General features: G+C 36.0%; 1 protein-coding gene, 1 long non-coding RNA gene and 2 pseudogenes across 3 annotated transcripts; 3 read left to right on the top strand and 1 right to left on the bottom strand.

The window, feature by feature from the left end:
* Nucleotides 1-2,337: 2,337 nt before the first annotated feature.
* On the top strand, nucleotides 2,338-13,574 carry LOC120210023 (actin-like). Of its 2 annotated transcripts, none has more exons than XM_039208856.1 (6): nucleotides 2,338-2,372; nucleotides 3,426-3,498; nucleotides 3,612-3,638; nucleotides 11,609-11,975; nucleotides 12,296-12,909; nucleotides 13,438-13,574. In XM_039208856.1, exons 2-6 carry the CDS (start codon nucleotides 3,439-3,441, stop codon nucleotides 13,501-13,503), a joined length of 1,134 nt encoding a protein of 377 aa, XP_039064787.1. In that variant the 5' UTR covers nucleotides 2,338-2,372; nucleotides 3,426-3,438; the 3' UTR covers nucleotides 13,504-13,574. The 2 variants fall into 2 exon arrangements, with proteins under 2 accessions (XP_039064787.1, XP_039064788.1); XM_039208857.1 differs by lacking the exon at nucleotides 2,338-2,372 and adding an exon at nucleotides 2,407-2,531.
* A 3,542-nt stretch (nucleotides 13,575-17,116) lies between these two features.
* Nucleotides 17,117-17,921, bottom strand: LOC120210022. The gene is made up of 3 exons (XR_005524471.1): nucleotides 17,633-17,921; nucleotides 17,384-17,556; nucleotides 17,117-17,215 (listed from the first exon to the last, which is right to left on the bottom strand). It is a non-coding gene; the product is annotated as an uncharacterized LOC120210022 (long non-coding RNA).
* A 416-nt stretch (nucleotides 17,922-18,337) lies between these two features.
* On the top strand, nucleotides 18,338-19,283 carry LOC120210020 (annotated as a pseudogene).
* A 199-nt stretch (nucleotides 19,284-19,482) lies between these two features.
* LOC120210021 lies at nucleotides 19,483-20,248 on the top strand (annotated as a pseudogene).
* Nucleotides 20,249-27,037: the final 6,789 nt, after the last annotated feature.

Genomic DNA, 27,037 nt, shown 5'->3' with positions numbered 1-27,037 from the left:
ACTTCAAATTTGACGTGAATTTTTCTTTCGTATTGTAGGTTAAGCTAGCAGGGAACCCCCATGACAAGTGGTGATTGATATCAATAAAATAAAGAGAAAATAATAAAAATGGTCGGTTTACATATACTAATAGTACGTAATAGAAATATTCCGTTGCTATGGTCCCATAACATTCCATTCCATCTTCTGTCGTTTTGTATGTTTTCTATCTGTTTCTTGTAATTCTTTTCATTATTTGTTTTATATAAATATAATTGCATTCTAAATAATTTAATAGAAATCATTAGTCAAAAATGAAAAAGATCTTGAAAGTCAGTATGATTAATTATTAGTATTTAATTCAGTATTCATTTTTAATGATTAAAAGTAGTATTTTAGTTATATTTAATTTAGTAGAGACATCAATTTAAAATGAGAGTTATAGTTGAGGAACATATGATATAATTAATTTTATAAGTAATAATAATTTTAAATATGTATTTGTAGAGCATAAGGTTCTTAACAGGTCGTGGGATCGAGTCACACAGAGTGCATTTCATAATTCGGAGGTCTTCTACGAAAACTGCTTTCAACTTGGTGTTGAGGGCAGCCTACTATCTTACCTCCCCTTATCCCATTACATATGGAAACAAAGGACATCCATTTTTTATTTAAAAAAAATACTTTAAATGTTTAAATAAAAATATAATATATTTATAAATGCTTCTCTCTCTATATAAGCAAATGCTTTTCAATTATCCCCAATGATACAATTCATACATAAATTATAAAAACTTCAAATAAAAGTCGAATAAGAATGACAATATTTATGAGGTATAACATCCCATCTTACTGTAAGTTTGAATGCCTACAGTAGTTCTGGTATAGGATAATTTGAGTTTCATGATCTAGCAATTGACAGCATAAAGTTTTTTACTTCAGCATGCTCTAAAACCTATATTTAGGTCTCTATAATCCAATTTTTATTCATCCTATCTGCGGATGTAAGAGTCGGGCATCAGTTGTCCATTATAGATATGTCAAATGTTTTTTTTCATGAGTTTTTGCATGTAATTGGAACGATCAAGCTGATATATTTACCGGCGAATTATTTGATGTAGTCTAGTGATACTGAAGTATGCTGCATATGCTTTGAGCAGATGTGCACAATTGAAGTTCAAGACCGTGGCCACCTGATGTGCGCGCAATGCACACTGGCTTTGTGCTGCCACAACAAGCCGAACCCGACAACTGGGTGCATAATGTCACAGACATAACATCTCGGTCATGTTGTTATGCCGTGCGGCACTTAAATGAGACAACTCTCAGACAAATCAACCTTTCCTAACATAGATCTATGCCTCGAATTAACTCGTCACGAATTAATTCGAATTAACTTGTCACGGACATAACATCTTAGAACCGCTTGTATTGTATAGTCATATGAAATTTCAAGATCATATTTTATCATATCTCAATCAATATGTTAACGTCAAACTCAGACGACTATCAGTTTTTTAAAGGAAATGATGAGTTTGAAATGTATGAATATACGGGTGATCATTTTATAACTTTTAATAGTTAGGAACTCAACTATAATTGAGGGATAATTTTATAATTTTTCATAGTTAAAGGATTCAATAAAATAACATCTTATATTCGATAGACCATTTACGTACTTAAAAAAAATATTGTATTGAATCGATTAATTCAATTATTTTACTTAATTAGATCGAATAATTCTCATATTTTAAATAATTTTTTTCGGATTATCCAAAAAAAAAGTTTGATCCCAAATTGCATTTTATCAAAATGTTAGTATAATATATTTTAATATTGAAAACACCTCATACTTTTCATAAATTATTCTGATTATTTTTCTGGATAAACTATGCATTTTATAACTAAACTATTAGTTTTGGTATGTTTTAGTATTTAAACTTTTAAATTTTTAAAATCATTCCTAACATTTAGTTATCATTTCATTTTAGTACCTACTGTTAAAAACTTAACACGTTTAGTACCTAAACTTTTAATTTTTTTTCAAAACTATATGTTAAATTTTGAACTGGTACTAAATTGAAACAAAATCTAAAACTTCTAATAGCGGGTATTAAAATGAAAATAAAAATTAAAGTTTAAGCATGATTTTGAAAATAATAAAAGTTTATATATTAAAACGGACCAAAATTAATATCGTAGATACTAAAATGAATCCGGTTTTAGTAGCGTTGTTAATGGAGCATATATAACCGAAAGATCCGGTAAAAAGTTTTCCATTCACGATTTAAATTTCAAAAATGGGTTTCATTCATTCGCTTGCTATTTTCTTTTTCATTCTCTTTTAGGATTATCTTTCTTAGATTTTCCCTTTTCCTTTGGCTCTTGCGCAGGTGATTTTCCTTTTGTTAATGTTTGGTTCATGAGAAAATGCGGTAAAGAAAAAGAAGACAATTGATAAAAGTTACAGATTCTCATTTTATTATAAAGCGTCATACATTGTTGATTTTCGATCTGATTTTGCTTAGCATTGCGATAATTTTGTAGAAAATGTACGTATCGTCTTTCAGTTTAATTGATCGTTCTGTTTGGTTCCCGAGTATATTTAGGAAAGAAGACTAGATGAAAAATTCAGATTACCGTTTATTATAAAACATCGTCGATCAGATTTTGCTTAGGATTGTGATAATTTTGTAGGAAATGTGCATATCTTTCTCGGTTCATTTGATCGTTTAGCTACTGTTTTGTTCCTGAGATTTGAGAATATTCAGGAAAAAATAATACAATGGATTGTTGATTCTAGATCTGATTTTGATCAGCAGTGCTATAATTTTGTAGGAATTGTATGTATCCGCTCTCAGTTTAATTGATCGTTTAGCCACTGTTTGGTTACTGAAAATATACAGGAAAAAAGAAACAGTAGATGAAAATTTTCATAAATTATTGTCTGTTTATTTGTGTCTGGTTTTGCTCAGCATGATGATAAATTTGTAGGAATTGAATGCATCCATTATCAGCTTAATTGATTTGTACTGGTTCTTGTTTGAAATATTTGGATAATTTATGATTCATTAAGTTCTAATCATTGGATCTGCGATGACTTATGGTTCAATATAATTAATGTTCTATGAATTAGCTAGCTTTCAACTAGAAAGATTAAAGAAAATAAGAATAAATGATTATATAAAGAATTCTCTTCTTTAATTTATCTTGGTAGTTTTTAAGCAAATTGTTTGTGGTGGATTTGTTTATATGTGAAATTGGAATGTTGTAAAAAAATTATGTTGCTTGTATCTTTCCAGTCTCCCGATGAATGGGGGTGCTTTGGTGTTATATCCTTTCTCATAAATGATTCAAAATTCGAGTCATGATTGTTGATTTGTGAGCTGCGTGCTTCCTGTGTTTCTGTGATGCTGATTCAATTTGATTACGATGTTTTATTTCAGCTAGCAAAACTAGATGGCAGATGGTGAGGATATTCAACCACTCGTATGCGATAACGGAACTGGAATGATTAAGGTATCTATTTAGGTTACTATCCTTAGTATATTTATCAATGATCTAGTGTTCTAATCTGTTAGTTTAAGATTTACATGTGATCGTTTTCAATGATGCGTTTTTCTCTTTCTTAGGCTGGATTTGCTGGTGATGATGCTCCAAGAGCCTGTTAGTGTATGATGATAATATGAATGATGTATGCATTGATTAATATGAGTCATGCATGTGTATTGGGCTAAATTACATAACTGACACCGTTTGCTTTAAATTTTCCCTTTCTGACACCGTTTGACCAATATTTCCAGAAGTAGCACCCTTTCTGCTGAGTTGGCAAAGGCGCGTCCCCGGGGACGCGCTTTACCCGCGTTTTCGCTGAGTTGGATGCCACGTGTGGAAGGCGCGTCCCCGGGGACGCGCCTTTGCCAACTCAGCAGACACGTATTTTGTTTTATAATAAATAATTTATTTTTATTATTATTATAAATTAATAATATATTATGTAAAATGTTTCGATTATAATGTAAGAATTATCAAATGTATTTTGTTAATGTGTGTTAAAGGTGGAGTGAATTATCTACATTAATATGATATAACAATATATGAAAACCAGTTTTGACTTTATTGTAGTTATAGAAAAATGTATGAAATTATAATATTACACTATGGTTATATTATTATTTTTGATTTTGATTATCGATCTATTAATTTTATCAGTTAATTATTTAAATGTTATCAATCTAGTCATCTCATATCAATATTTAACGAAAATATTGATGCATAAGTTAATAAATTAGTATAATTACATATTTAATCTTCAAGACTTACATATTTTATAAAATTAGTCTTATTGAAAATTTAATTTAATAAATTTAATCCTCCAATCAGAACATGAAATGTGTCATCGTATACATAAATTTTTTAATAACTTTTAATTTGTTTAATTTAATATTTTTCTCTACTTAGAAGGTGGAATTATTATTATATTTAAAAAAAATTATAACTAATAATATTAATTATTATATTGAATAAATATATTAAATATATTTATGTATTTAAAAGTTAAAAAAATTATTTAGGTGTACATACATTGACAAATTATATAAATGCAATAACATTAAATTATTAGAAACAAAAACATTCATTTAAATACAATATTAATTACATAAGAGTTAACGGTTATATGATGATAACAGAGCTGGACATTTTTTTCTATTGTGCCCGATGTTTCTACAATGCCCACATCGTTTTTGTTCTGTTGACTTCTCCCGAATATCCATATCACAATGTATTCTAGTAGATTTTGGACGACCTGAGTCCCTCAATAGTAATGGATCTGGTACAATTGTAAGCCAAGTTTGAATCTCATTTGGGTCTATTTCGTTTCCTATGAGCGGAAACTCAAATTCATATACCTTGAATACTTGTGAAAGTTGGTATACGGGATCAACATAATTTTTGTAGTCCAAATGCGAATGTGAGCAAGCAGCAATGACATGAGAGCATGGATATTTGAGTGCTTGAAAGAAACCACAATCGCACCACCTCTCTTGCAGATTAACTCTGAAAGAGTTAGCTTCAATCCCTTGCAGCGGACGTGGCATTTCGGTTACACGAAACAATTCACGGGTGCGAGAAAAATTTGTAACTAACATCCCATTTGATGCAGCCACTTTTTTCTGTAAATCAACTACTAGTCTTGGGTGGTAAATATGTCCGTTTTGCATCCAAGTAAGAGCTTGTCCACCGAGCTTTGCAAAGAGTTGACCCAAACGAAAATAAGTCGTTTTAACCAACGCCGTGACTGGTAAATGACGCGCCCCCTTTAAGGTTGAATTTATTGCTTCAGCCAAGTTTGTTGTTATATGACCATAGCGATACCCCCCGTAATATCCATTTGTCCACATTTCTTTGCTGATGTCCATAATGTACTCGCACCCCTTCTTATTTTTGCCAAACAGCTCTTGTAGCATCGACTCAAACCTTTGAGGTAAGAGTTCGTAACCTAAGCCATTAGGAATATGTAATAGTTAATATGAAGTATAAATAAGTAATAAGAAATTGATAGAAAAATTGGGAAAAAGTAACATACCCATCCGCACGACTAACTGACGTTCATCGTTCTTCTTGTATTTTCCGTAATAGTTTGCAGCAATATGACGGACACAATAACGATGTTGAACATGTGGAGGTCTATACATTGTACCCAAAGAGTCCATTGTTGCTTTTATCCCGACTCCTCGGTCTGAAATAATGCATAGTCGTTCCCTGGTGACAACATGTAAACGTAAATTTTTAAGGAAAAAAGCCCAAGACTCAGTGTCTTCTCCTTGAACGAGGGCAAACGCAACAGGAAGAATATTGCGATTTCCATCTTGGACCACAGCCAATAATAAAACTTGCTTGTATTTCCCATACAAGAAAGTACCATCAATTTGGACAATTGGTTTACAGTACTTGACTGCATTAATACACTGAGGGTAAGTCCAAAAGACTCGGTAAATTGGCAGCGATCGCGAACCATTCGATCATTCACGTAATGATGTTGAGTTTCGAACTCAACAATTGTCCCAGGATTAAGTCTTTGCACAACATGAAACCAACTGGGCAGCTCATTGTAAGAGGAATCCCATTCGCCATGAAGTTTGCAAATGGAATTCAGTTTTGCCAACCACGCTTTTTTATATGAGACAGTGTACCCATATTGTGACTGTATAGCAGAAATCAACACTGCAACAGCTATATGAGAGCTTTGCTTCACAATGGGCATGATTGCTTGACAAATAATGTTGGAGTCCAAGTTGGGATGATCCTGGTTTATACCTGTTGCACAACATGTATGAGGACCGTTGTATCTGGTTAGTTCTCATAAGTTGTTCTTCCCCTTCCTCTTTGATACACAGACCATCCATTGACATCCGTTGTCACGTTGGACGCAGTAGCAGACATATTTCTCCGTGTTAGATCGATCAACTCGGGACTGAACTGAGTTACGAATATTGTAACTCTTTATTGCCATCATTGCTTCCTCCTTCGATGCGAACTCCATTCCAATATGTAAATTACCGTCATTGACTGATGATTGAAGTCCATAGTTGCCAACATTAGGAAGATCTGGAAATTCAGGCTCATACATTGCATCATGTGGGATGTGAATAGACTGTCGTCTCGTTGGCATTTCCATATGTAAGTCGAAAACATTGGCAGATGAATGTCTGCCCCTTGAAGTAGAAGAGATGTTGCCATATGGATTATTGGTGAAGCCACGTGGGTTGAGATCATAAGCAGTTGCAGATGAATGCCTTCCTATTGAACTTGATGGCATGGTATATGGCGTTGGATCCGCCATTAATGATGTGAAATCATTACAGATCAGTTGTGTCGGGCTATCAACTTGATCAGTTTGATATGCAATGCCAAAGTGAGAGGAATATGAGAGACCACGAGTTGCACGAACCTCAATAAAAGTGGCATACATTTCAATAAGAGATTGTGAACTCCCCATATAAGCATCAACCACCATAGAAACATCATCATCGTTTGAAAGCTGAAATGATGTATACGTGAGCGAAAAAAGTTCAGTAGGAAATCTGTACTGAAGTAAAGATAGTCTTCTCTGGCCTGCTACACGAATCTTTAACGAAATTTTTGTGATTAACTCCTCAATTGTGATGTTTCTCTTCAAGGTTAAGGGGATATAATGATCTGACTCAAAAACAACCCCCTCTTCAGCTTCCTTAATTTCTCCATCATACAAAACAGCAGCAGAAAGACGACTCATTTTCAGAGAATTTGAGAATTTAGAGTTTGAGAATTTGAGATTTTGAAAGATTGTGAACTGAAGTTTGTTTTGAAAGTTTATAATACGTTGCATATAATAGTGTCTATAATCGGAGTACTATTCACATGAAGGCGCGTTCCCAGGGACGCGCCTTCCATTATTTCGTCAGAGAATATGTTATCATTGCCCTATTATGTCACTCATGTCCCTCGGGGACACTAGATATATCAGTACCTATTATTTCACTATTCATATGAAGGCGCGTTCCCGGGGGCGCGCCTTCCATTATTTCGTCAGAGAATATGTTATCATTGCCCTATTATGTCGGCTAAATTCCCTCGGGGACACTAGATATATCAGTACCTATTATTTCACTATTCACATGAAGGCGCGTTCCCGGGGGCGCGCCTTCCATTATTTCGTCAGAGAATATGTTATCATTGCCCTATTATGTCACTCATGTCCCTCGGGGACACTAGATATATCAGTACCTATTATTTCACTATTCACATGAAGGCGCGTTCCCGGGGGCGCGCCTTCCATTATTTCATCAGAGAATATTATCATTGCCCTATTATGTCGGCTAAATTCCCTCGGGGACACTAGATATATCAGTACCTATTATTTCACTATTCACATGAAGGCGCGTTCCCGGGGACGCGCCTTCCATTATTTCATCAGAGAATATGTTATCATTGCCCTATTATGTCACTCATGTCCCTCGGGGACACTAGATATATCAGTAAATCAGGTAAATTATAACCAAAATTTAACTTCTTTTGAAAGTTCAGCAAGTTAAGAATAACTTAAATTAAAACGTTATGTGAAGTTTGAATAAATTAGATAAAATGTTATGGATAAATTGAATAAATGTGAAGTGATAAGTTGATTGTGACATTGAAATTGTATGGAATGAGCATTGAAATGTGACATTGAATAAATTGCCAATTCACCCCCTCTTGGCTGATTCCGTCGATCGATGAACTCAACATAAGTTGATTTTAATATATACGTTTTAATATATATGTTAATGATAAAATCATATGTATGGATAGATTTAATTTCAATTTAAGTATTGTGTACTATAATTAGAATATAACTTTTAATTTCGAATACAATTGGAATATTAAGTTGAAATTTAATGTTAAATTTTGAATACTATAATTTATATTTTAAATTTAAATTTGAATAATATTATTTTTATTTTTATTTTAAATTTCGAATAATATAATTTGTATTTTAAAAACATTTATCAAACATTTAATGTTAAATGTGAATAAAAAATAACATTAAAAAATATGTATGTAACAACCATGAAACATTTAAATAACATAACCAAATTACATAAAATTTTGAAATATAATTATTTAAATAACATTAAATATAACTGGATCACCGATGTCGTCTTCTCGAATGAGTTCCACGTGGCGGTGGTTGTCTATTTCGTGGAGGATTTCTTCGTGGAACTTGTTCTTCAGTCTCCTCATCTTCACTATCATCATCAGCAGCATTTTCTTCATTTGGTGTAGATGACGCTGAAGGGGCTGAAGGGCCTGTATAAAATAACGACCCTGGAGGAGTGCTAGTAACAATCCCACTGCTCCCCGGGAACTGTGAAAACTGTGGAAACATTGGCATCGATGTATGTGATCCAGATGGAGATTGAGGTATCTGCGGAGAAGCACCACCAGCCAAATAAGATGCATATGAACCATGCTGGATCATTAAACATAGTCGTATATGCACCTCCATATGGTATAAAACCCTGCGGGCTAGGCATGTAACCTGGGGGCTAGGCAGTAACCTGGCGGGCTAGGAATGTAACCCTGCGGGCTCGGAATGTAACCCTGCGGAGATGGCATATAAACTGGTGGGCTTGGCATATAAAGTGGAGGGCTGGGCATGTACCCCTGCGGCATCGACGAATAAGGATGTTGTGGTGGGACTGATGCAGAACCGGTAGCGCCTTCTCTCCGTCCACGCGTCGGGGGACGATGATATTGAGACGGTTGACGTCTTTCTCGGCGCCTAGGAATGTTAACCCCTCGTGCTTCCGCCGAAAGTAGAAACGGCTTCCCATTTTCATTAAACCAGTCCATATAGTTATCCGTAACCATATGACCAGTTTCAGCGTAATATTGTCGAGGGGCCAACAGTGTATATCGGTTCTCCAAAGCGCAATCCAATCTCTGGTCTCACCACCCAGTTAACATCTTTTTTCCTCGTCTATCTATGTATGCACGTCGTCTAAATTCCTAGGAGCTCCAGGAATATATTGCGTACAACCATACTGACGGAGCACGCGATCAACTGGATGCCACTCAATAATAGCATAACATATAAGAGGTATAACCGATATCCATACCTCTAATGACCCACTAAGGTGGGGTGGAATGCAAGCTTTCTCTTCATCGCTCGCATAAGGTATCCACTGAAACTGAAATATAAATATACAATTCAAATAAATAAAATATTCTAATTATATCTAACATTTTAAATTAAATTATTAATAATTAAACAAATTTAAAAACATACCTCAGACCGAGCTTTCGTATCAATAAGTAAACGAATTTCCTCTAACCCAGTAGGTATACTTTTATGGTCCTTTCTTTTCATCGACCACCTATGAAATATAATATAAACTAAATATCACCCTATTTAATTGAAAATATTTAAATCAAAATTTAGTTCGAAAATTACCTCAACAATAAGGGGAATACGTATGGTTCATTCACGATCGGGCATAAGAAAGGCATGCAGAACCACGCCCATGATTGTAGAAGCAGAAGACATCAACCGATAGCAGTTTTCTTATAATTCGTCGCCCGACACATTTCTCTAAAGAGAAATGCCAAAACTGTAGCACCCCAACTATATCTTCCAGCTTCATCAAAATCGATCAGATGCCGTAACCACATACAATGCACCTGGTTGCGAGATTTGTCGGGCATCAATATTCCTCCAATTATTCGTAGAATATATGCCCGAGCACATGCCTTGCTTGATCCTCTGAAGCATTTCATTTAAAACCTCAAAATTAGCTTTCAACCAAGATAAAGCTATTCTACCTCCATTAAACTCTGGCGGAGCAGCTCCAAGATAATCAATGCACATTGATTGCCAATCACCATCCGCCATACCACACATCATATTTCCGTCGACGGGAAGCCCCAGATGCATAGAGACATCCTCCAATATAATTGTCGCCTCTCCACATTGAAGGTGAAAAGTGTGTGTCTCGGGCCTCCACCTCTCAATCAGTGCAGAAATTAGGACAGGTTCGAGTTTGCAACCGCCTATAATTGTTGCAATATACCCGAACCCGGCAGAAGCCAAATATGGCAAAATACGTTCCGGTGTCGGTATACGTGGATTTTTAATAAAAGTCTCTAAAATACGATCAGCATCCTAAATAATATACATTAGAAAAAATAAAAATTAATATAAATTCATAATAACTTTAAAATAAAAATAAATTTAAATATTAACATTAATTATAAAAAATATTACCATATCGCTAAAATGTCTGGAGATATGATCAATATCCAATCGCAACAGCATTTCGTTTTCTATTATAACTGTAGACAAAACAATATAATTAGCAAAAAAAATTAATAATTCTAAATAAATAATAATTATATAAATATTATTTTAATAAAAAAAATAATATTTACATAATATATAATATAAAAAATAATAACTATTTAAAAAAATACTAACATAAAATAAATTTCTTACCACTAATAACAAATTTAAAACTCAAATAGTTGGAGAATTTGAGTTATATAAGAGAGGAGAATATGATTTTGGTGTGAAGAATGAGGGAGGGTTGAGGGGGTTTATATAGGGGAGGAGGAGGGGTAGTTAGGAATAACGGATGGGGGCATTTATGACATTTAATGGAAGGCGCGTCCCCGGGGATGCGCTTTCCACACGTGTCTGCTGATAAGGTAAAGGCGCGTCCCCGGGGACGCGCCTTCCACACGTGGCATCTAACTCAGCGAAAATACGGGTAAAGCGCGTCTCCGGGGACGCGCCTTTGCCAACTCAGCAGAAAGGGTGCTACTTCTGGAAATATTGGTCAAACGGTGTTAGAAAGGAAAAATTTAAAAAAAATGGTATCAGTTATGTAATTTAGCCTGTGTATTGTGCGGTGGTGGTTAGAGTTTTCTTAACAAACTCTCTCTTTCCTATAACGTACTAACAATCTTTCCCTCTCTTTTTTCATTTCATCATATACTGTATAAATAGCCTTGTGCTACTGCTGTAGAAAGTATGATCTTACAAATGAATGAAAGTAGTAATTCATGGTTTCTGTGTGAGTTAGTTACTTAGCTATGGTGATATTTTAACAGAGCCGTGTTCCCTAGCATTGTAGGTCGTCCGCGTCACACAGGTGTGATGGTTGGCATGGGTCAGAAGGATGCTTATGTTGGTGATGAGGCTCAGTCCAAGCGTGGTATTCTGACTCTTAAATACCCTATTGAGCACGGTATCGTCAACAATTGGGAAGATATGGAAAAGATTTGGCATCATACCTTCTACAATGAACTCCGTGTGGCTCCAGAAGAGCACCCAGTCCTTCTCACCGAGGCACCACTAAATCCGAAAGCCAATCGTGAGAAAATGACCCAAACCATGTTTGAGACCTTCAATGCTCCGGCCATGTATGTTGCTATCCAGGCTGTTCTCTCCCTTTATGCCAGTGGTCGTACAACCGGTAAGGAATTGATTAGTCTCAATTTCATGTATAAAACTTGAGTTAAACAACCTCAAAGTCCGAATTTGCACTTCGAGACATTCTCGCCATCATGAAAGATTTTTTTTTCCATGGATTACCCAAGTAATATGTAAAGTGAGCTCAAAGTTAGTTTCCATTTCTCCCCATTTTCTTATTTCTAATGATATTTTTACATTCATTTCACAGTTATTACTAAGTCTTCATGAAAATAGTTAGAGACTAGGACTAGTATCTTTGTAATTTACGTTTTACTCCAGTTATTTTTCATATACCAATTGTTTCTACTATACTTCTTACAGGTATTGTTCTGGACTCCGGAGATGGTGTGAGCCATACTGTCCCCATTTATGAAGGATACGCTCTCCCGCATGCCATCCTCCGTCTTGACCTAGCAGGTCGTGACCTTACTGATGCCCTCATGAAAATCTTGACCGAGCGTGGTTATTCGTTTACCACTACAGCTGAGCGTGAAATTGTTCGTGATGTCAAAGAGAAGCTGGCATATATTGCACTTGACTTCGAGCAAGAGCTTGAAACTGCCAAGACTAGTTCTTCCATTGAGAAGAGCTATGAGTTGCCTGATGGCCAAGTGATCACCATTGGTTCTGAGCGTTTCCGATGCCCAGAAGTCCTTTTCCAGCCTTCCATGATCGGAATGGAAGCTGCTGGCATCCACGAAACAACATACAATTCTATCATGAAGTGCGATGTTGACATCAGGAAGGATTTGTATGGAAATATTGTTCTCGGCGGTGGAACTACCATGTTCCCTGGAATTGCCAACAGAATGAGCAAGGAAATCACTGCCTTAGCCCCAAACAGTATGAAGATTAAGGTGGTGGCTCCTCCTGAAAGGAAATACAGTGTCTGGATTGGAGGCTCTATCTTGGCATCTCTTAGTACTTTCCAGCAGATAAAATCAACTCTGCCGATTTCCATCCACATCACAGACTCCATGCTTCTATCATTCATGTTAAATGCTTTATGTTCTCTATTATTTAGGCGGGAAGCTAGGAATCACCTTTTGTTATATTTAGTTTTTTTCCATTACAAATGAGACCTAGATTGAGGAGACTAGGTTCTGCTGCTGCTTCAAAAAAGCTATATATTATTCAGAGTTCAGACTTGGATATGAGTGTCACACATAGGAAAGATCTATGCATTTGGATTGTCTTTGAAGGGTCATGTCCCATACCCATTTCCGTATAAAAATGTCTGAAGTCATTGTCAAACTTTTGTACTTGAAGAAAAAAAATAAATTAAAGTCGGAGCAACGTGAAAAATGGGCAAGTGGGTGTTTGTTTTTCTTGAAGTACTCATGTCTACTATTGGCATCCGACACATGTTTGGACACTCACATTGGAAGGGAATAGTATTAGTATATATTCTACATATTCATACACATACGAAAGACGTTTTACTGATTGGGATTGGAGTGCAGATGTGGATTGCCAAGGCCGAATATGATGAATCTGGCCCATCTATTGTGCACAGGAAGTGCTTCTAATTCTTCACAACGCAAGAGGCCTACAAGTAATGTCTTTTGATTTTTTTTTTTTAAATTTATTTTCTTTTGAAATAAAAAACAATTCATCGGTTTTTGTTTTGTCCACTTAGGCCTTAGCAGTTGTTGAACGATTTTTATTCATTGAAACACGAGCGCATTATTTATTTAATTGATTTCTCTAGCCTTTCCTTTTTTTTCTTTGTATTCTCAGGACATTTTGAACTAATCCTATCAACGTTATTTCTCTTAAAGGGAATTTTTATTGGAATAGTTCAGATGTCGATGTCTTATTTGTTTTTCTTTTTGTTTACATATTGTAAATTCAGATAATATTTTAACTTTGATATGTTAGCCATTACCTATATCAAACTTGAAAATAGGTGAATATTAATTATTTGGATTTATTTTATATTTACGGATAATAGATATAAATTAAAATATAGTTTTTAAATTTGTTTTAACTATATGAATAATGGATTTGGATATGTATACTATAACAATTATATTTATATGTTTTATTTTTAAAAATATTTTATTATAACTTATTTTAGATGTGAATGAAGAGTTTTTAATAAATTTAAATTTAAATTTAAATATTTAACTGATAATTTAAATACCTTGAACTCAAATGATAAAATTTAGATATTTTATAAATGATAAATATATTTAAATTCCATCAAACTACATATATTTTTCATTTGACTATCTCCAGGAAAGAAATGAATATTACGTGTATTTATTTAATATTTTAAATAGAATTTTTTATCACATTTATAATATTTTAAAAAATATATATTATAGTTTATTCAATAATAATTATAACTATGGTAGGTTAAAGGTGGTTCGATGATATCATTAGGATGATATGAGGGAATCAATATCAATTCAAAACAGATTACTCGGTCAATAATAAAATAATGGACCATTTTCAACTAAACCAAACAATTTGCTTTCAGACATGGATTGACTTTACATTTTGGATGTTAAAAGTTAATAGACCGTTCTGAGATCAATCATTCAAAACACTTAATTTGTTTCTTTGTTAATGGCTGTCACTGATAGCTTACCTACTTCATTAATGCGATCATTTAAGGGTAGTTACCATATCAACGGAATAAATTCTTTTAGCTAAATTATATTCGTAGTTAATAAAATACTAGTAAGATTTAATATTATTACTATTTAATTGTGAAAAATTATAAAGTGTCACAATTTTTTTCATTTTGATTGTCAATAAGATGAATTAGTCCCTTTAAAAAACACATTATAATAAAACAATTTTTAAATTTATCACAATTCATTACTTCATATAGTATAAAATAATTTTACACAAATTAAATTACCTCATTGGTTAAATATATGATTGTCCAAACGTAAGATTTTATATTATAAGGGTGAACTTAAACTTTGGAGGCAAATTAAAATTCGGGTGAGAGACGAAAATAGATTTTCAATAAAAAATACATAGTAAAATCTAAAACATATGATAATTTTAAATTTTCATGAACGATTATCCCCACCACTCGGTCCATCCCTGATAATTGTTATCCCAAAAAATTTTTAGGTTAGAACACAGATAATAAGAATAATGAACTTTCGTCATCAAATTGTTAAGAATCTTTATAATATGTATACACTTTTAATCATCTTAAATTAATAAAAATTTATAAAATCATTTTATAATCATTTATAAAATTTAGTAAATATTTTAATAATATTTGAAAATTCGTTGAAAAAAAAAAATACAATGACACAACTTAGTTTACGCTTATTACTTTTCTTGATATTTCAACTTAACAAAAAAGTCAAGCCTCCATCCACCCTTCGTTCGCAGCAAGTGTAACTCAGGAAAAACAATGGAGAATCTTTAAAATTTGCTCATCCCATTGAATAATACCATTGAACTTCTCCCCTCTCGAACAGTATGGAGCTTCTCAACCAGAGAGCGCATTTCAATATCGAGTTTCAGGCGACGAGTTGACCGTCCGGCGAGTATACGTTTCCCGGAATTAGAAGAGAAAACCGGAGTCTTTGACGCTGGGGAGAAAGACAACTTCTTAGCGGTGGGAAAATCAGTTAAGAAGGCGGTTGATCTATTACATTGGACGTTGAGGCAGTTTGGCGGTAAAGATATTTGTTTGCTTCATGTTCATCATCCTTCTCCACTGATCCCCACTTTATATAAAAATCTCTCTCTCTCTCTCTTGCTTTGTTAATGGTTTCTTTTGTTTGTCTGTTAGATTTCCCCCCACCTTCGGGCATTGTAATGAATAACTGGTTTCATGTAATGTCGTGGTGGGGAAAATACCCGCAAGTCAAGCCAATGGTCATGTCGTTTCTGCATATAGGAGGGAGGAGAAAGAAGTGTTGAAGAAGCTTTTGGCAAATTACTCGAGTTTTTGCCTCAAATTAAAGGGTTAGCATCTCTTTCTTTACTAGAGTCCTGTGTTAGAGGGCCATGTCCACGTAAACAAGTCCCAAAATGTGCCTGACATAATTGCTTTAAGATAAAAATGACAGAGACTCTACGGTATGCAGGTTACAAGTTTATGGTATTCACCAACGAGCTGAGTATGATAGATATGGGGATTTCATATAATACGAAATCCGAATTTCTTGCTATTGCAGACATTCTTTCATCTTTGTTCTGTTACATGATTTAGAGGAGCGTCATCTTCAAAGCATTCACTTTGCAGGTCAATATGAGAATTATCACCATTGAAGCTGACCAGGTTCATGCAGGGATTGTAGAACTGGTTAAGAGACAAAATTAGGAACCTTGTTATGGGTTCCATACCGGAAACGTAAGTCTTTTATTTCCATGTCTCTTTTACTTTTTCTAAAACTATAGAACGTTAATGTTTCATGTTAAGTCCAGTATGTAGATTTATTTATTTTTCTCGTTGCAAGTATGTTACCTGACTCGGGTACTAGTGTCGACATGGGTGTGTTCATTTTCCGGTATGTGTTGGATGTCGATGTTGAACATCGGTGCTTCTAGAAAAATGAATAGCTGGAGCAACATAGTGTAGCCCAAATGTTTATCAATCTTTCATCTCTCCTCCCATTTCGAACAAATAATAGATTACTTCCTTTATGTTCTTGTTGTGTTCGTTTGAATATTCTTCACCCTGACTTTAGATCAGTCCGTTTCCAATGATATGAGTACTTTTTCTTGGTAGCCTTGAATAGAATCCTAATGGTTTAATACAGTTGCAAGAGGACAAAAAAGAGCTCCTGCAAAGCAAGTTATGCTGCCAAAAAAGCTCCCTGCTTTTGTGATATATGGTTTATCTACAAAGGCAAACTCGTGTGGACGAGGGCAGCCTCAGAAGAACTGTGTTCGTTTCAACCAGTTGAGGGAATGACTGCCACTGCACAACTGTTGAGGCCTAACTCACTACCTCATCGAAATGGTGCTTTGCTAGTCCACCCTGAAGATTTTCATTCTATATCTTCTAGTAGTATAACATTTGTTTCAAGTGCTCAAGTGACTGAGGTTAAACCAGCTTATGCAGATGTGTATCTTTCACCGAGAATATCTAGCTTCTCTGCTAGATATTCTCCCAACTACTATCAGTGTTTGTCTAGCACAAGTTATACTACTGGCTCCAAACGTATCCCCCAGCAGGCAGATTCAAGGTTGCCATGGAATCGAGAAAACAAGAAGCAAGCCTTCCCAAGCCACCATTTCAAGTGCAGCACCTTTTTCCTGCAAAATTTCCAGTTATCAAAACAATGCAATTTAAAACTACAACAGACTTCTTATTTTTCTTATATTATCACTGCTATTAAATTTGTTTCTTCTTTCTTCTCAATAATAAAATATAATAAGAAGTCACTAACAAAACAAATATGACTAAATTAATTTACTAATTACCTGCTCAACAACCTCCTCGAGTTCATGTCCCAACTTATTCAAAGCCTCGGCGTAAGCATTTTCAATGCCTAGATTCCCAATCGCATTAGTCAAAGCCCGTCCTTGAAGAAATTCCATTGAGAAGTGTGTTTCTGATTAGCTCTGCCGAAGTGCCAGAAAGTGTCTTCCCATTGCTTCACAAAAAAATAATAAAAATTCCATAATTAGAGAGAGAAAAAAACTATCAAAACAAAACAACACATTAGATACTTTGGTGAGAATATTGCGAACGCTCTCGGCTATAGCAAAGAAAGCTTGTTCTGGCTCAAACTTGAACGGCGAGAAATGAGGATTGAACTTCACGTGGTAATTGATATCCGATGCGATCTGCGTCGGATTTTCGGTTAACGGATACGCAGTCGCCGGTAATTTCTCCGTCGCAGATTTTCCGTTTTCCGCCATCTTCAAATATGCTTAACAACAACTATAATAATACACTTAAATTTAGAAGTGGAAAAAAAGAAACTAAAATTGAGTGAATGTAAAGAGTAGCGTACTCTAGATAGTGGAAACTCAATATCAAAATCTTATATATTTTTCTTCAAACGAAAGTTCCAAAATTTCCCGACGCAAGTGGCGAAACGAAGATATTTTGGAAAAGAAAATTTGTTTGTTTTCAGTTTTTGTTTTTGAGATAACGTGGACGAAGCCATGTTCGTTATTTTTTTTGAAAATCGAAGCCATGTTCGTCAGCTTAGCTTACTTGAGGGCTGGAAAAAAAGGCAGGGAACACGTGGCGGGATCAAAGGCAAAGCGAGTTGTATGAGATGCTGAACCGACGGTTCTGATAATAAAATGGGCTACCTTCACGGAGTTCATGTCTTTGCTTGTGCTTTTTCTCGGCTAATGGAGATCCAAAGCCCACCATTTTAGTAAACTACTGCCGTATAGTCCAATCTAAACTTAGAAAACGACTTAATTATCCCTTATTTTCCCAGTGGAAGAGGGTAACTTTTCTCGTATCGTATGAGACAGACGAAGTATTTCTCGATCAACGGATACGGATTAGCTTGATCAAAGATTTCGGAAACAATGATTCGGAAACGATGTCAGGAAGCCAAGACAGGTAAAATTCCAATGCCAAACGTACGCCAGATTTGTTTTTTCCCCCCTTCAACTTAGTTGACTTCAACCTGTTTGATGAAATGCCTGAACTAAACTAGTTTTCCCCAAAATTGCAGGTTTCCGGTTACTGAGATCGATGGACGCGGATAAGTATTTGAAAAAGATAGGATTAGGCAAAGAAGACCATCACTTTTGGAAGCAAGTTGGGAAAGCGTTGCTGTGCACGTACACGCTCTTGGGTTTCGCATGGCTCTACAACGAAACGTCCCCACTGGGTGGTGGACATTGAAGCCTAGGCCAAAGGAAGAAAGGGAGTTAGCCCATTTATATGAGCGCAGAGAGTTTCCTTATCCCGGTGATGCTGAGGCCATGGAGGAGTTCATTGCTAAGGGAGGTATGTTTGGGACTACGATTGGCCCCAAAGGTATAATTGAGATCAGGATTTCAAATCGCGGTCGTGTTTTCGGTCATTTAGTGTTTACCAAGGTTGTGGCCGTAGCGGGCGCTATTGCATGTGTAGCGGGTAATTCGGATCACGTTTCGAACCACATTTTGAAGCCCTATCGAGACTGATAAAGATTCGTTTAACTATCAGAAATTGATGCAGAACAAGAAGTTCGAACAGGAAGCAATGATGCTTTGGCTCAGGATGAGGAATGAAGTTACTTCAGAGTTCAAGAGAAAGGTTACGATGTTCTGCTATGGTGTTCAGATTGTTAAGTGTATTGCCATGGAAGAGTTCGTTGCTCATGGTTTTCTTTGTTTCTTGTTCGGACTTTCGAGTTTTCCGGGATGATCTGTGTTAATCATCCATGTTCTGTGAACCCAATTAGATGATTTACATTAATCGAATTGAGCTCAAACTATAAGAGTCTCGAGCTAGACTAGAAGCTTGGCTCAGCTAGATCAAGTTTCAGTTTTAAAACTTGAACACAATTTGAGATAATATTTGACCAATTACGCTCTCTAATTACGACTTATGGTAAGAGTTTTTTCCTCAACCAATCCATCATTCAAACGTCACCGTTTTATGAACAAGCCAATGGCTTCTTACTCGAGTCCAGTCAAAAGTTAAAATCTCCAATTACAATGCCAAACTACTAGATAACAAATCCAAACAAATTTCAATTCTTTGCCCAAAGCATCAATTCTCTCTCCCCTCTCTTCCAAAATGGAGAATCTATGGCGAGCAGCAACGGGTCAGGACCCGAATCAGGATGATTACAAGGGCGTCAAGTTCTGGGCAAATCCGGAGCGAGCCGGATGACTAACTAAACAAACTAAACAAGGCGATTACATCAAAACCTGGCGACGCCGGTGGTTTGTCTTGAAGCAAGGTGACCTGTTATGGTTCAAGGATCCGGCTTCCGTCAGCCGTCGATCCGCTCCCCGTGGGTTTGTTTCGGTCGGCGAATGCCTCACGGTCAAGGGAGCTGAGGATATCGTCTACAAGGCCTTCGCCTTCGAGCTCTCCACTCGAGATTCCACCATGTATTTCATCGCCAATACGGAGAAAGAGAAAGAAGATTGGATCAATTCGATCGGCAGGTCCATCGTTCAAAATTCGAGATCCGTTACCGATTCCGAGGTTGTCGATTACGAAAGCAAGAGCCGGTGATTTTTCTGAAATTTTCTTTTAAATCTAATTTTTCGTCTTTTTTTTATAATATGTACTGTAAATTTGGCTTGTAGAAATAAAACTAAAATACTGGTGCTTGCTTTAATATTATGCACGCTTTCTATATCGAACTTAAACTTGAACTTGCGTGTTTGTTTTAGAAACTTGGTACAAATTTATGGATTTGATTGCAATTTTGGGTTTTTGCTTCAGTATCCATTGTTTTTCATCGTCATTAACTTCCAGCTTGAAGTAATGGATCTATAGCTTCAAGTACATGATCGAGCATTGCCATCTTTATGAAATGATTAAGTTTTAGTCCATCTTAGAACAATGCCATTGGTGGGTCTTTTTTCTTCTATAGCTGTACTTGTTCCCATTGCTTTTACATCTGGTTCCATCACTTCTTTTTTTCAGTGTTCACTGTCTAATTAAGCTTCAAGTACATGATCGAGCATTGCCATCTTCATGAAATGATTAAGTTTTAGTCTTTTTTCAGTTTGGATTGAATGTTAGTTTATTTGGATAGGAAGATTTCCGAACTCTGGAAATTTGTTTGGCAATTACTTTTAAGAGGTAATATTGAACACAATATATCGTAAAATGGATTTAACACATAAAGGAGAGCTGACATTCACTCTCACCAAGCAAAGGTCACTTGATCTCAGCTCCGGAATTCGCAAATCCCCTAGTTAATCATGATGGTTGAGTTTCGATCACCATAGTCTCCGTTAAACTGCCCTTATATTCCTTCGTAGACGCTTGAATTCAATCAGTCAAGGTCTCAGAACTAGAATATATCAAACTAATCAACCTTCCTCAACAGGAAGAACAAACTTCAAATATTGATCATCTGCAGTCCGATAAGAACTCATGAAAATTCAGATGCCTCTTTTAAAAGACGTCACCAACATTTTGTCATCGGAATCTGTATCAGATTTGACCCAATTTACCGGTTAGTTTTTGATTTGCTCTTTGCGTCATTTGTTGACATTGCTCATTTGTTTAATGTTCCTTCCTACTTTTTCTTAACCTTTAATCGAGGATACTTGAGCCTTTTGTTCCAATTAATTAGTCGATATACTTGGCATGGCTCCGAGCTTAAACCGTCGGATCTAGACGAGTTCATCTCATGATTTATCAATCCTGTGCCCCCAATGTTTTGCCTTCGGCTTTGTTTGACAAGGATAGTGGCTATCCTTCGTATATGATGATGGTTCAAAGATTCAAGACTGTCAAAGGGATTGTGATTAATACATTTGAAGAGCATGAACCTCTTGTGTTATTAATGGCAGAAATCCCCCAGTTTAGTCTGTTGGACCACTGCTTGATATCAGTTGTAAGCCTCACCCGAATCTGGACTTGGCTCAATGTGAAAAGGTGATGACATGGCTCCATGAAATCATTGGTGGTATTTCTTTGTTTTTGAACTTCTGTTGGTGCATCCCATATCAAAGAAGGAGCACTTGGACTCAGCAAAGCGGATACCTGTTATTGTGGTCCGTGCAAATGCAGCCACAACCACCACAAAATGAAGGTTCGTGAACTGTTCGTTACAATGAGAACACGCTACCAAAAGGGTCTGAGGAAAGGACCCAAGGGAAGGGGATGATGATGTGTGGAAATTCCAGCCCACGAAGCAATAGAAGTATGGTTTGTAGGCTCATTGAGGTTGCGACTTCGAAATCTTGTGGTTCGGAGTGACGATGGTAACATGGTCCGTGTACGCCGAACAACAGCTCAATGCCATTTAAGATGGTTAAGGAATCAAGGGTACCGGTGGAACCGAGACTGGACTACAGGGATCTTAATTATGATGTAGTGATGGCCAATGAGATCGAGAAAGCAATATAGCTTAAGTAATGAATGAAGTTATGATTGAAGGAAACGGCAGAAATTGCTTGGAAAACAATTGCAAATGGAGGATCTCCATTCCTCTCAATCCCAAGATTGATCGACGTTATGATTGAATAAAGTGGTATCCATGATTTGTTTAATCATTTGTCAATGCCTCCAATGTTCTATCATTCGTCATCTTTATATAAAATATTTTTACTACTTCATAAGACATCACTTCTTAAAATAATTTTTATATAAAATATTTATTTTTATGTACAATCATGTATATAATAAAGCCTAATTATATATCATATATGTAATCACCACTTTTTTGTCCTGCCACCACACCATACCCTGCCATCCACGCCTGGGGGTTTTTACATAACTGACACCGTTTGATTTTAATTTTACTTTTCTGACACCGTTTGACCAATATTTCCAGAACTAGCACCCTTTCTGCTGAGTTGGCAAAGGCGCGTCTCCGGGGGCGCGCTTTACCCGTGTTTTTCGCTGAGTTGAATGCCACGTGTGAAAGGCGCGTCCCCGGGGACGCGCCTTTGCCAACTCAGCAGACACGTATTTTGTTTTATAATAAATAGTTTATTTTTATTATTATTATAAATTAATAATATATTATGTAAAATGTTTCGATTATAATGTAAGAATTATCAAGTTTCGAGTATTTTGATTTTGATTATCGATCTATTAATTTTATCAGTTAATTATTTAAATGTTATCAATCTAGTCATCTCATATCAATATTTAACGAAAATATTGATGCATAAGTTAATAAATTAGTATAATTACATATTTAATCTTCAAGACTTACATATTTTATAAAATTAGTCTTATTGAAAATTTAATTTAATAAATTTAATCCTCCAATCAGAACATGAAATGTGTCATCGTATACATAAATTTTTTAATAACTTTTAATTTGTTTAATTTAATATTTTTCTCTACTTCGAAGGTGGAATTATTATTATATTTTAAAAAAAATTATAACTAATAATATTAAATATTATATTAAATAATATATTAAATATATTTATGTATTTAAAAGTTAAAAAAAATTATTTAGGTGTACATACATTGACAAATTATATAAATGCAATAACATTAAATTATTAGAAATAAAACATTCATTTAAATACAATATTAATTACATAAGAGTTAACGGTTATATGATGATAACAGAGCTGGACATTTTTTTCTATTGTGCCCGATGTTTCTACAATACCCACATCGTTTTTGTTCTGTTGACTTCTCCCGAATATCCATATCACAATGTATTCTAGTAGATTTTGGACGACCTGAGTCCCTCAATAGCAATGGATCTGGTACAATTGTAAGCCAAGTTTGAATCTCATTTGGGTCTCTTTCGTTTCCTATGGGCGGAAACTCAAATTCATATACCTTGAAAACTTGTGAAAGTTGGTATACAGGATCAACATAATTTTTGTAGTCCAAATGCGAATGTGAGCAAGCAGCAATGACATGAGAGCATGGATATTTGAGTGCTTGAAAGAAACCACAATCGCACCACCTCTCTTGCAGATTAACTCTGAAAGAGTTAGCTTCAATCCCTTGCAGCGGACGTGGCATTTCGGTTACACGAAACAATTCACGGGTGCGAGAAAAATTTGTAACTAACATCCCATTTGATGCAGCCACTTTTTTCTGTAAATCGGCTACTAGTCTTGGGTGGTAAATATGTCCGTTTTGCATCCAAGTAAGAGCTTGTCCACCGAGTTTTGCAAAGAGTTGACCCAAACGAAAATAAGTCGTTTTGACCAACGCCGTGACTGGTAAATGACGCGCCCCCTTTAAGGTTGAATTTATTGCTTCAGCCAAGTTTGTTGTCATATGACCATAGCGATACCCCCGTCATATGCATTTGTCCACATTTCTTTGCTGATGTCCATAATGTACTCGCACCCCTTCTTATTTTTGCCAAACAGCTCTTGTAGCATCGACTCAAACCTTTGAGGTAAGAGTTCGTAACCTAAGCCATTAGGAATATGTAATAGTTAATATGAAGTATAAATAAGTAATAAGAAATTGATAGAAAAATTGGGAAAAAGTAACATACCCATCCGCACGACTAACTGACGTTCATCGTTCTTCTTGTATTTTCCGTAATAGTTTGCAGCAATATGATGGACACAATAACGATGTTGAACATGTGGAGGTCTATACATTGTACCCAAAGAGTCCATTGCTTCTTTTATCCCGGCTCCTCGGTCTGAAATAATGCATAGTCGTTCCCTGGTGACAACATGTAAACGTAAATTTTTAAGGAAAAAAGCCCAAGACTCAGTGTCTTTTCCTTGAACGAGGGCAAACGCAACAGGAAGAATATTGCGGTTTCCATCTTGGACCACAGCCAATAATAAAACTTGCTTGTATTTCCCATACAAGAAAGTACCATCAATTTGGACAATTGGTTTACAGTACTTGACTGCATTAATACACTGAGGGTAAGTCCAAAAGACTCGGTAAAATTGGCAGCGATCGCGAACCATTCGATCATTCACGTAATGATGTTGAGTTTCGAACTCAAAAATTGTCCCGGGATTAAGTCTTTGCACAACATGAAACCAACTGGGCAGCTCGTTGTAAGAGGAATCCCATTCGCCATGAAGTTTGCAAATGGCATTCTGTTTTGCCAACCACGCTTTTTTATATGAGACAGTGTACCCATATTGTGACTGTATAGCAGAAATCAACACTGCAACAGCTATATGAGAGCTTTGCTTCACAATGGGCATGATTGCTTGACAAATAATGTTGGAGTCCAAGTTGGGATGATCCTGGTTTATACCTGTTGCACAACATGTATGAGGACCGTTGTATCTGGTTAGTTCCCATAAGTTGTTCTTCCTCTTCCTCTTTGATACACGGACCATCCATTGACATCCGTTGTGACGTTGGACGCAGTAGCAGACATATTTCTCCGTGTTAGATCGATCAACTCGGGACTGAACTGAGTTACGAATATTGTAACTCTTTATTGCCATCATTGCTTCCTCCTTCGATGCGAACTCCATTCCAATATGTAAATTACCGTCATTGACTGATGATTGAAGTCCATAGTTGCCAACATCAGGAAGATCTGGAAATTCAGGCTCATACATTGCATCATAATCAGCCTCATACATATGTGCAGGAAGTTCGGCTGGTGTTGTATTTATCGGAACGTCATCCTCGTCATCATCAGAATGTACGTTAAACTGTGGTGAGTCAGGTTCAACGAATAATCCCGTTTCAGCACCATCTGCACCTGGCTCCCGAAGAGGTTCTTCTGGTGGAGATGAGGGTTCCTCCGATAATCCAATGTTGAGGTCAAATAAGTTCCCGCTTGCGTGTCCTCCCCTTGAACTTGAGGCCATTGTATCATGTGGGATGTGAATAGACTGTCGTCTCGTTGGCATTTCCATATGTAAGTCGAAAACATTGGCAGATGAATGTCTGCCCCTTGAAGTAGAAGAGATGTTGCCATATGGATTATTGGTGAAGCCACGTGGGTTGAGATCATAAGCAGTTGCAGATGAATGCCTTCCTATTGAACTTGATGGCATGGTATATGGCGTTGGATCCGCCATTAATGATGTGAAATCATTACAGATCAGTTGTGTCGGGCTATCAACTTGATCAGTTTGATATGCAATGCCAAAGTGAGAGGAATATGAGAGACCACGAGTTGCACGAACCTCAATAAAAGTGGCATACATTTCAATAAGAGATTGTGAACTCCCCATATGAGCATCAACCATCATAGAAACATCATCATCGTTTGAAAGCTGAAATGATGTATACGTGAGCGGAAAAAGTTCAGTAGGAAATCTGTACTGAAGTGAAGATAGTCTTCTCTGGCCTGCTACACGAATCTTTAACGAAATTTTTGTGATTAACTCCTCAATTGTGATGTTTCTCTTCAAGGTTAAGGGGATATAATGATCTTACTCAAAAACAACCCCCTCTTCAGCTTCCTTAATTTCTCCATCATACAAAACAACAGCAGAAAGACGACTCATTTTCAGAGAATTTGAGAATTTAGAGTTTGAGAATTTGAGAATTTGAAAGATTGTGAACTGAAGTTTGTTTTGAAAGTTTATAATACGTTGCATATAATAGTTATCATTATTTCGTCAGAGAATATGTTATCATTGCCCTATTATGTCACTCATGTCCCTCGGGGACACTAGATATATCAGTACCTATTATTTCACTATTCACATGAAGGCGCTTTCCCGGGGGCGCGCCTTCCATTATTTCGTCAGAGAATATGTTATCATTGCCCTATTATGTCACTCATGTCCCTCGGGGACACTAGATATATTAGTACCTATTATTTCACTATTCACATGAAGGCGCGTTCCCGGGGGCGCGCCTTCCATTATTTCGTCAGAGAATATGTTATCATTGCCCTATTATGTCATTCATGTCCCTCGGGGACACTAGATATATCAGTACCTATTATTTCACTATTCACATGAAGGCGCGTTCCCGGGGGCGCGCCTTCCATTATTTCGTCAGAGAATATGTTATCATTGCCCTATTATGTCACTCATGTCCCTCGGGGACACTAGATATATCAGTACCTATTATTTCACTATTCACATGAAGGCGCGTTCCCGGGGGCGCGCCTTCCATTATTTCGTCAGAGAATATGTTATCATTGCCCTATTATGTCACTCATGTCCCTCGGGGACACTAGATATATCAGTACCTATTATTTCACTATTCACATGAAGGCGCGTTCCCGGGGGCGCGCCTTCCATTATTTCGTCAGAGAATATGTTATCATTGCCCTATTATGTCACTCATGTCCCTCGGGGACACTAGATATATCAGTACCTATTATTTCACTATTCACATGAAGGCGCGTTCCCGGGGGCGCGCCTTCCATTATTTCGTCAGAGAATATGTTATCATTGCCCTATTATGTCACTCATGTCACTCGGGGAATAACTTAAATTTAACTTCTTTTGAAAGTTCAACAAGTTAAGAATAACTTAAATTAAAACGTTATGTGATGTTTGAATAAATTAGATAAAATGTTATGGATAAATTGAATAAATGTGAAGTGA

Source organism: Hibiscus syriacus, unplaced genomic scaffold (assembly GCF_006381635.1).
Source record: "Hibiscus syriacus cultivar Baekdansim isolate YM2019G1 unplaced genomic scaffold, ASM638163v2 tig00021910_pilon, whole genome shotgun sequence".
In the NCBI taxonomy this organism is placed as follows: domain Eukaryota; kingdom Viridiplantae; phylum Streptophyta; class Magnoliopsida; order Malvales; family Malvaceae; genus Hibiscus; species Hibiscus syriacus.
Note: the sequence above shows the minus strand (reverse complement) of the source record. Positions and strands in the feature narration are given on the sequence as shown.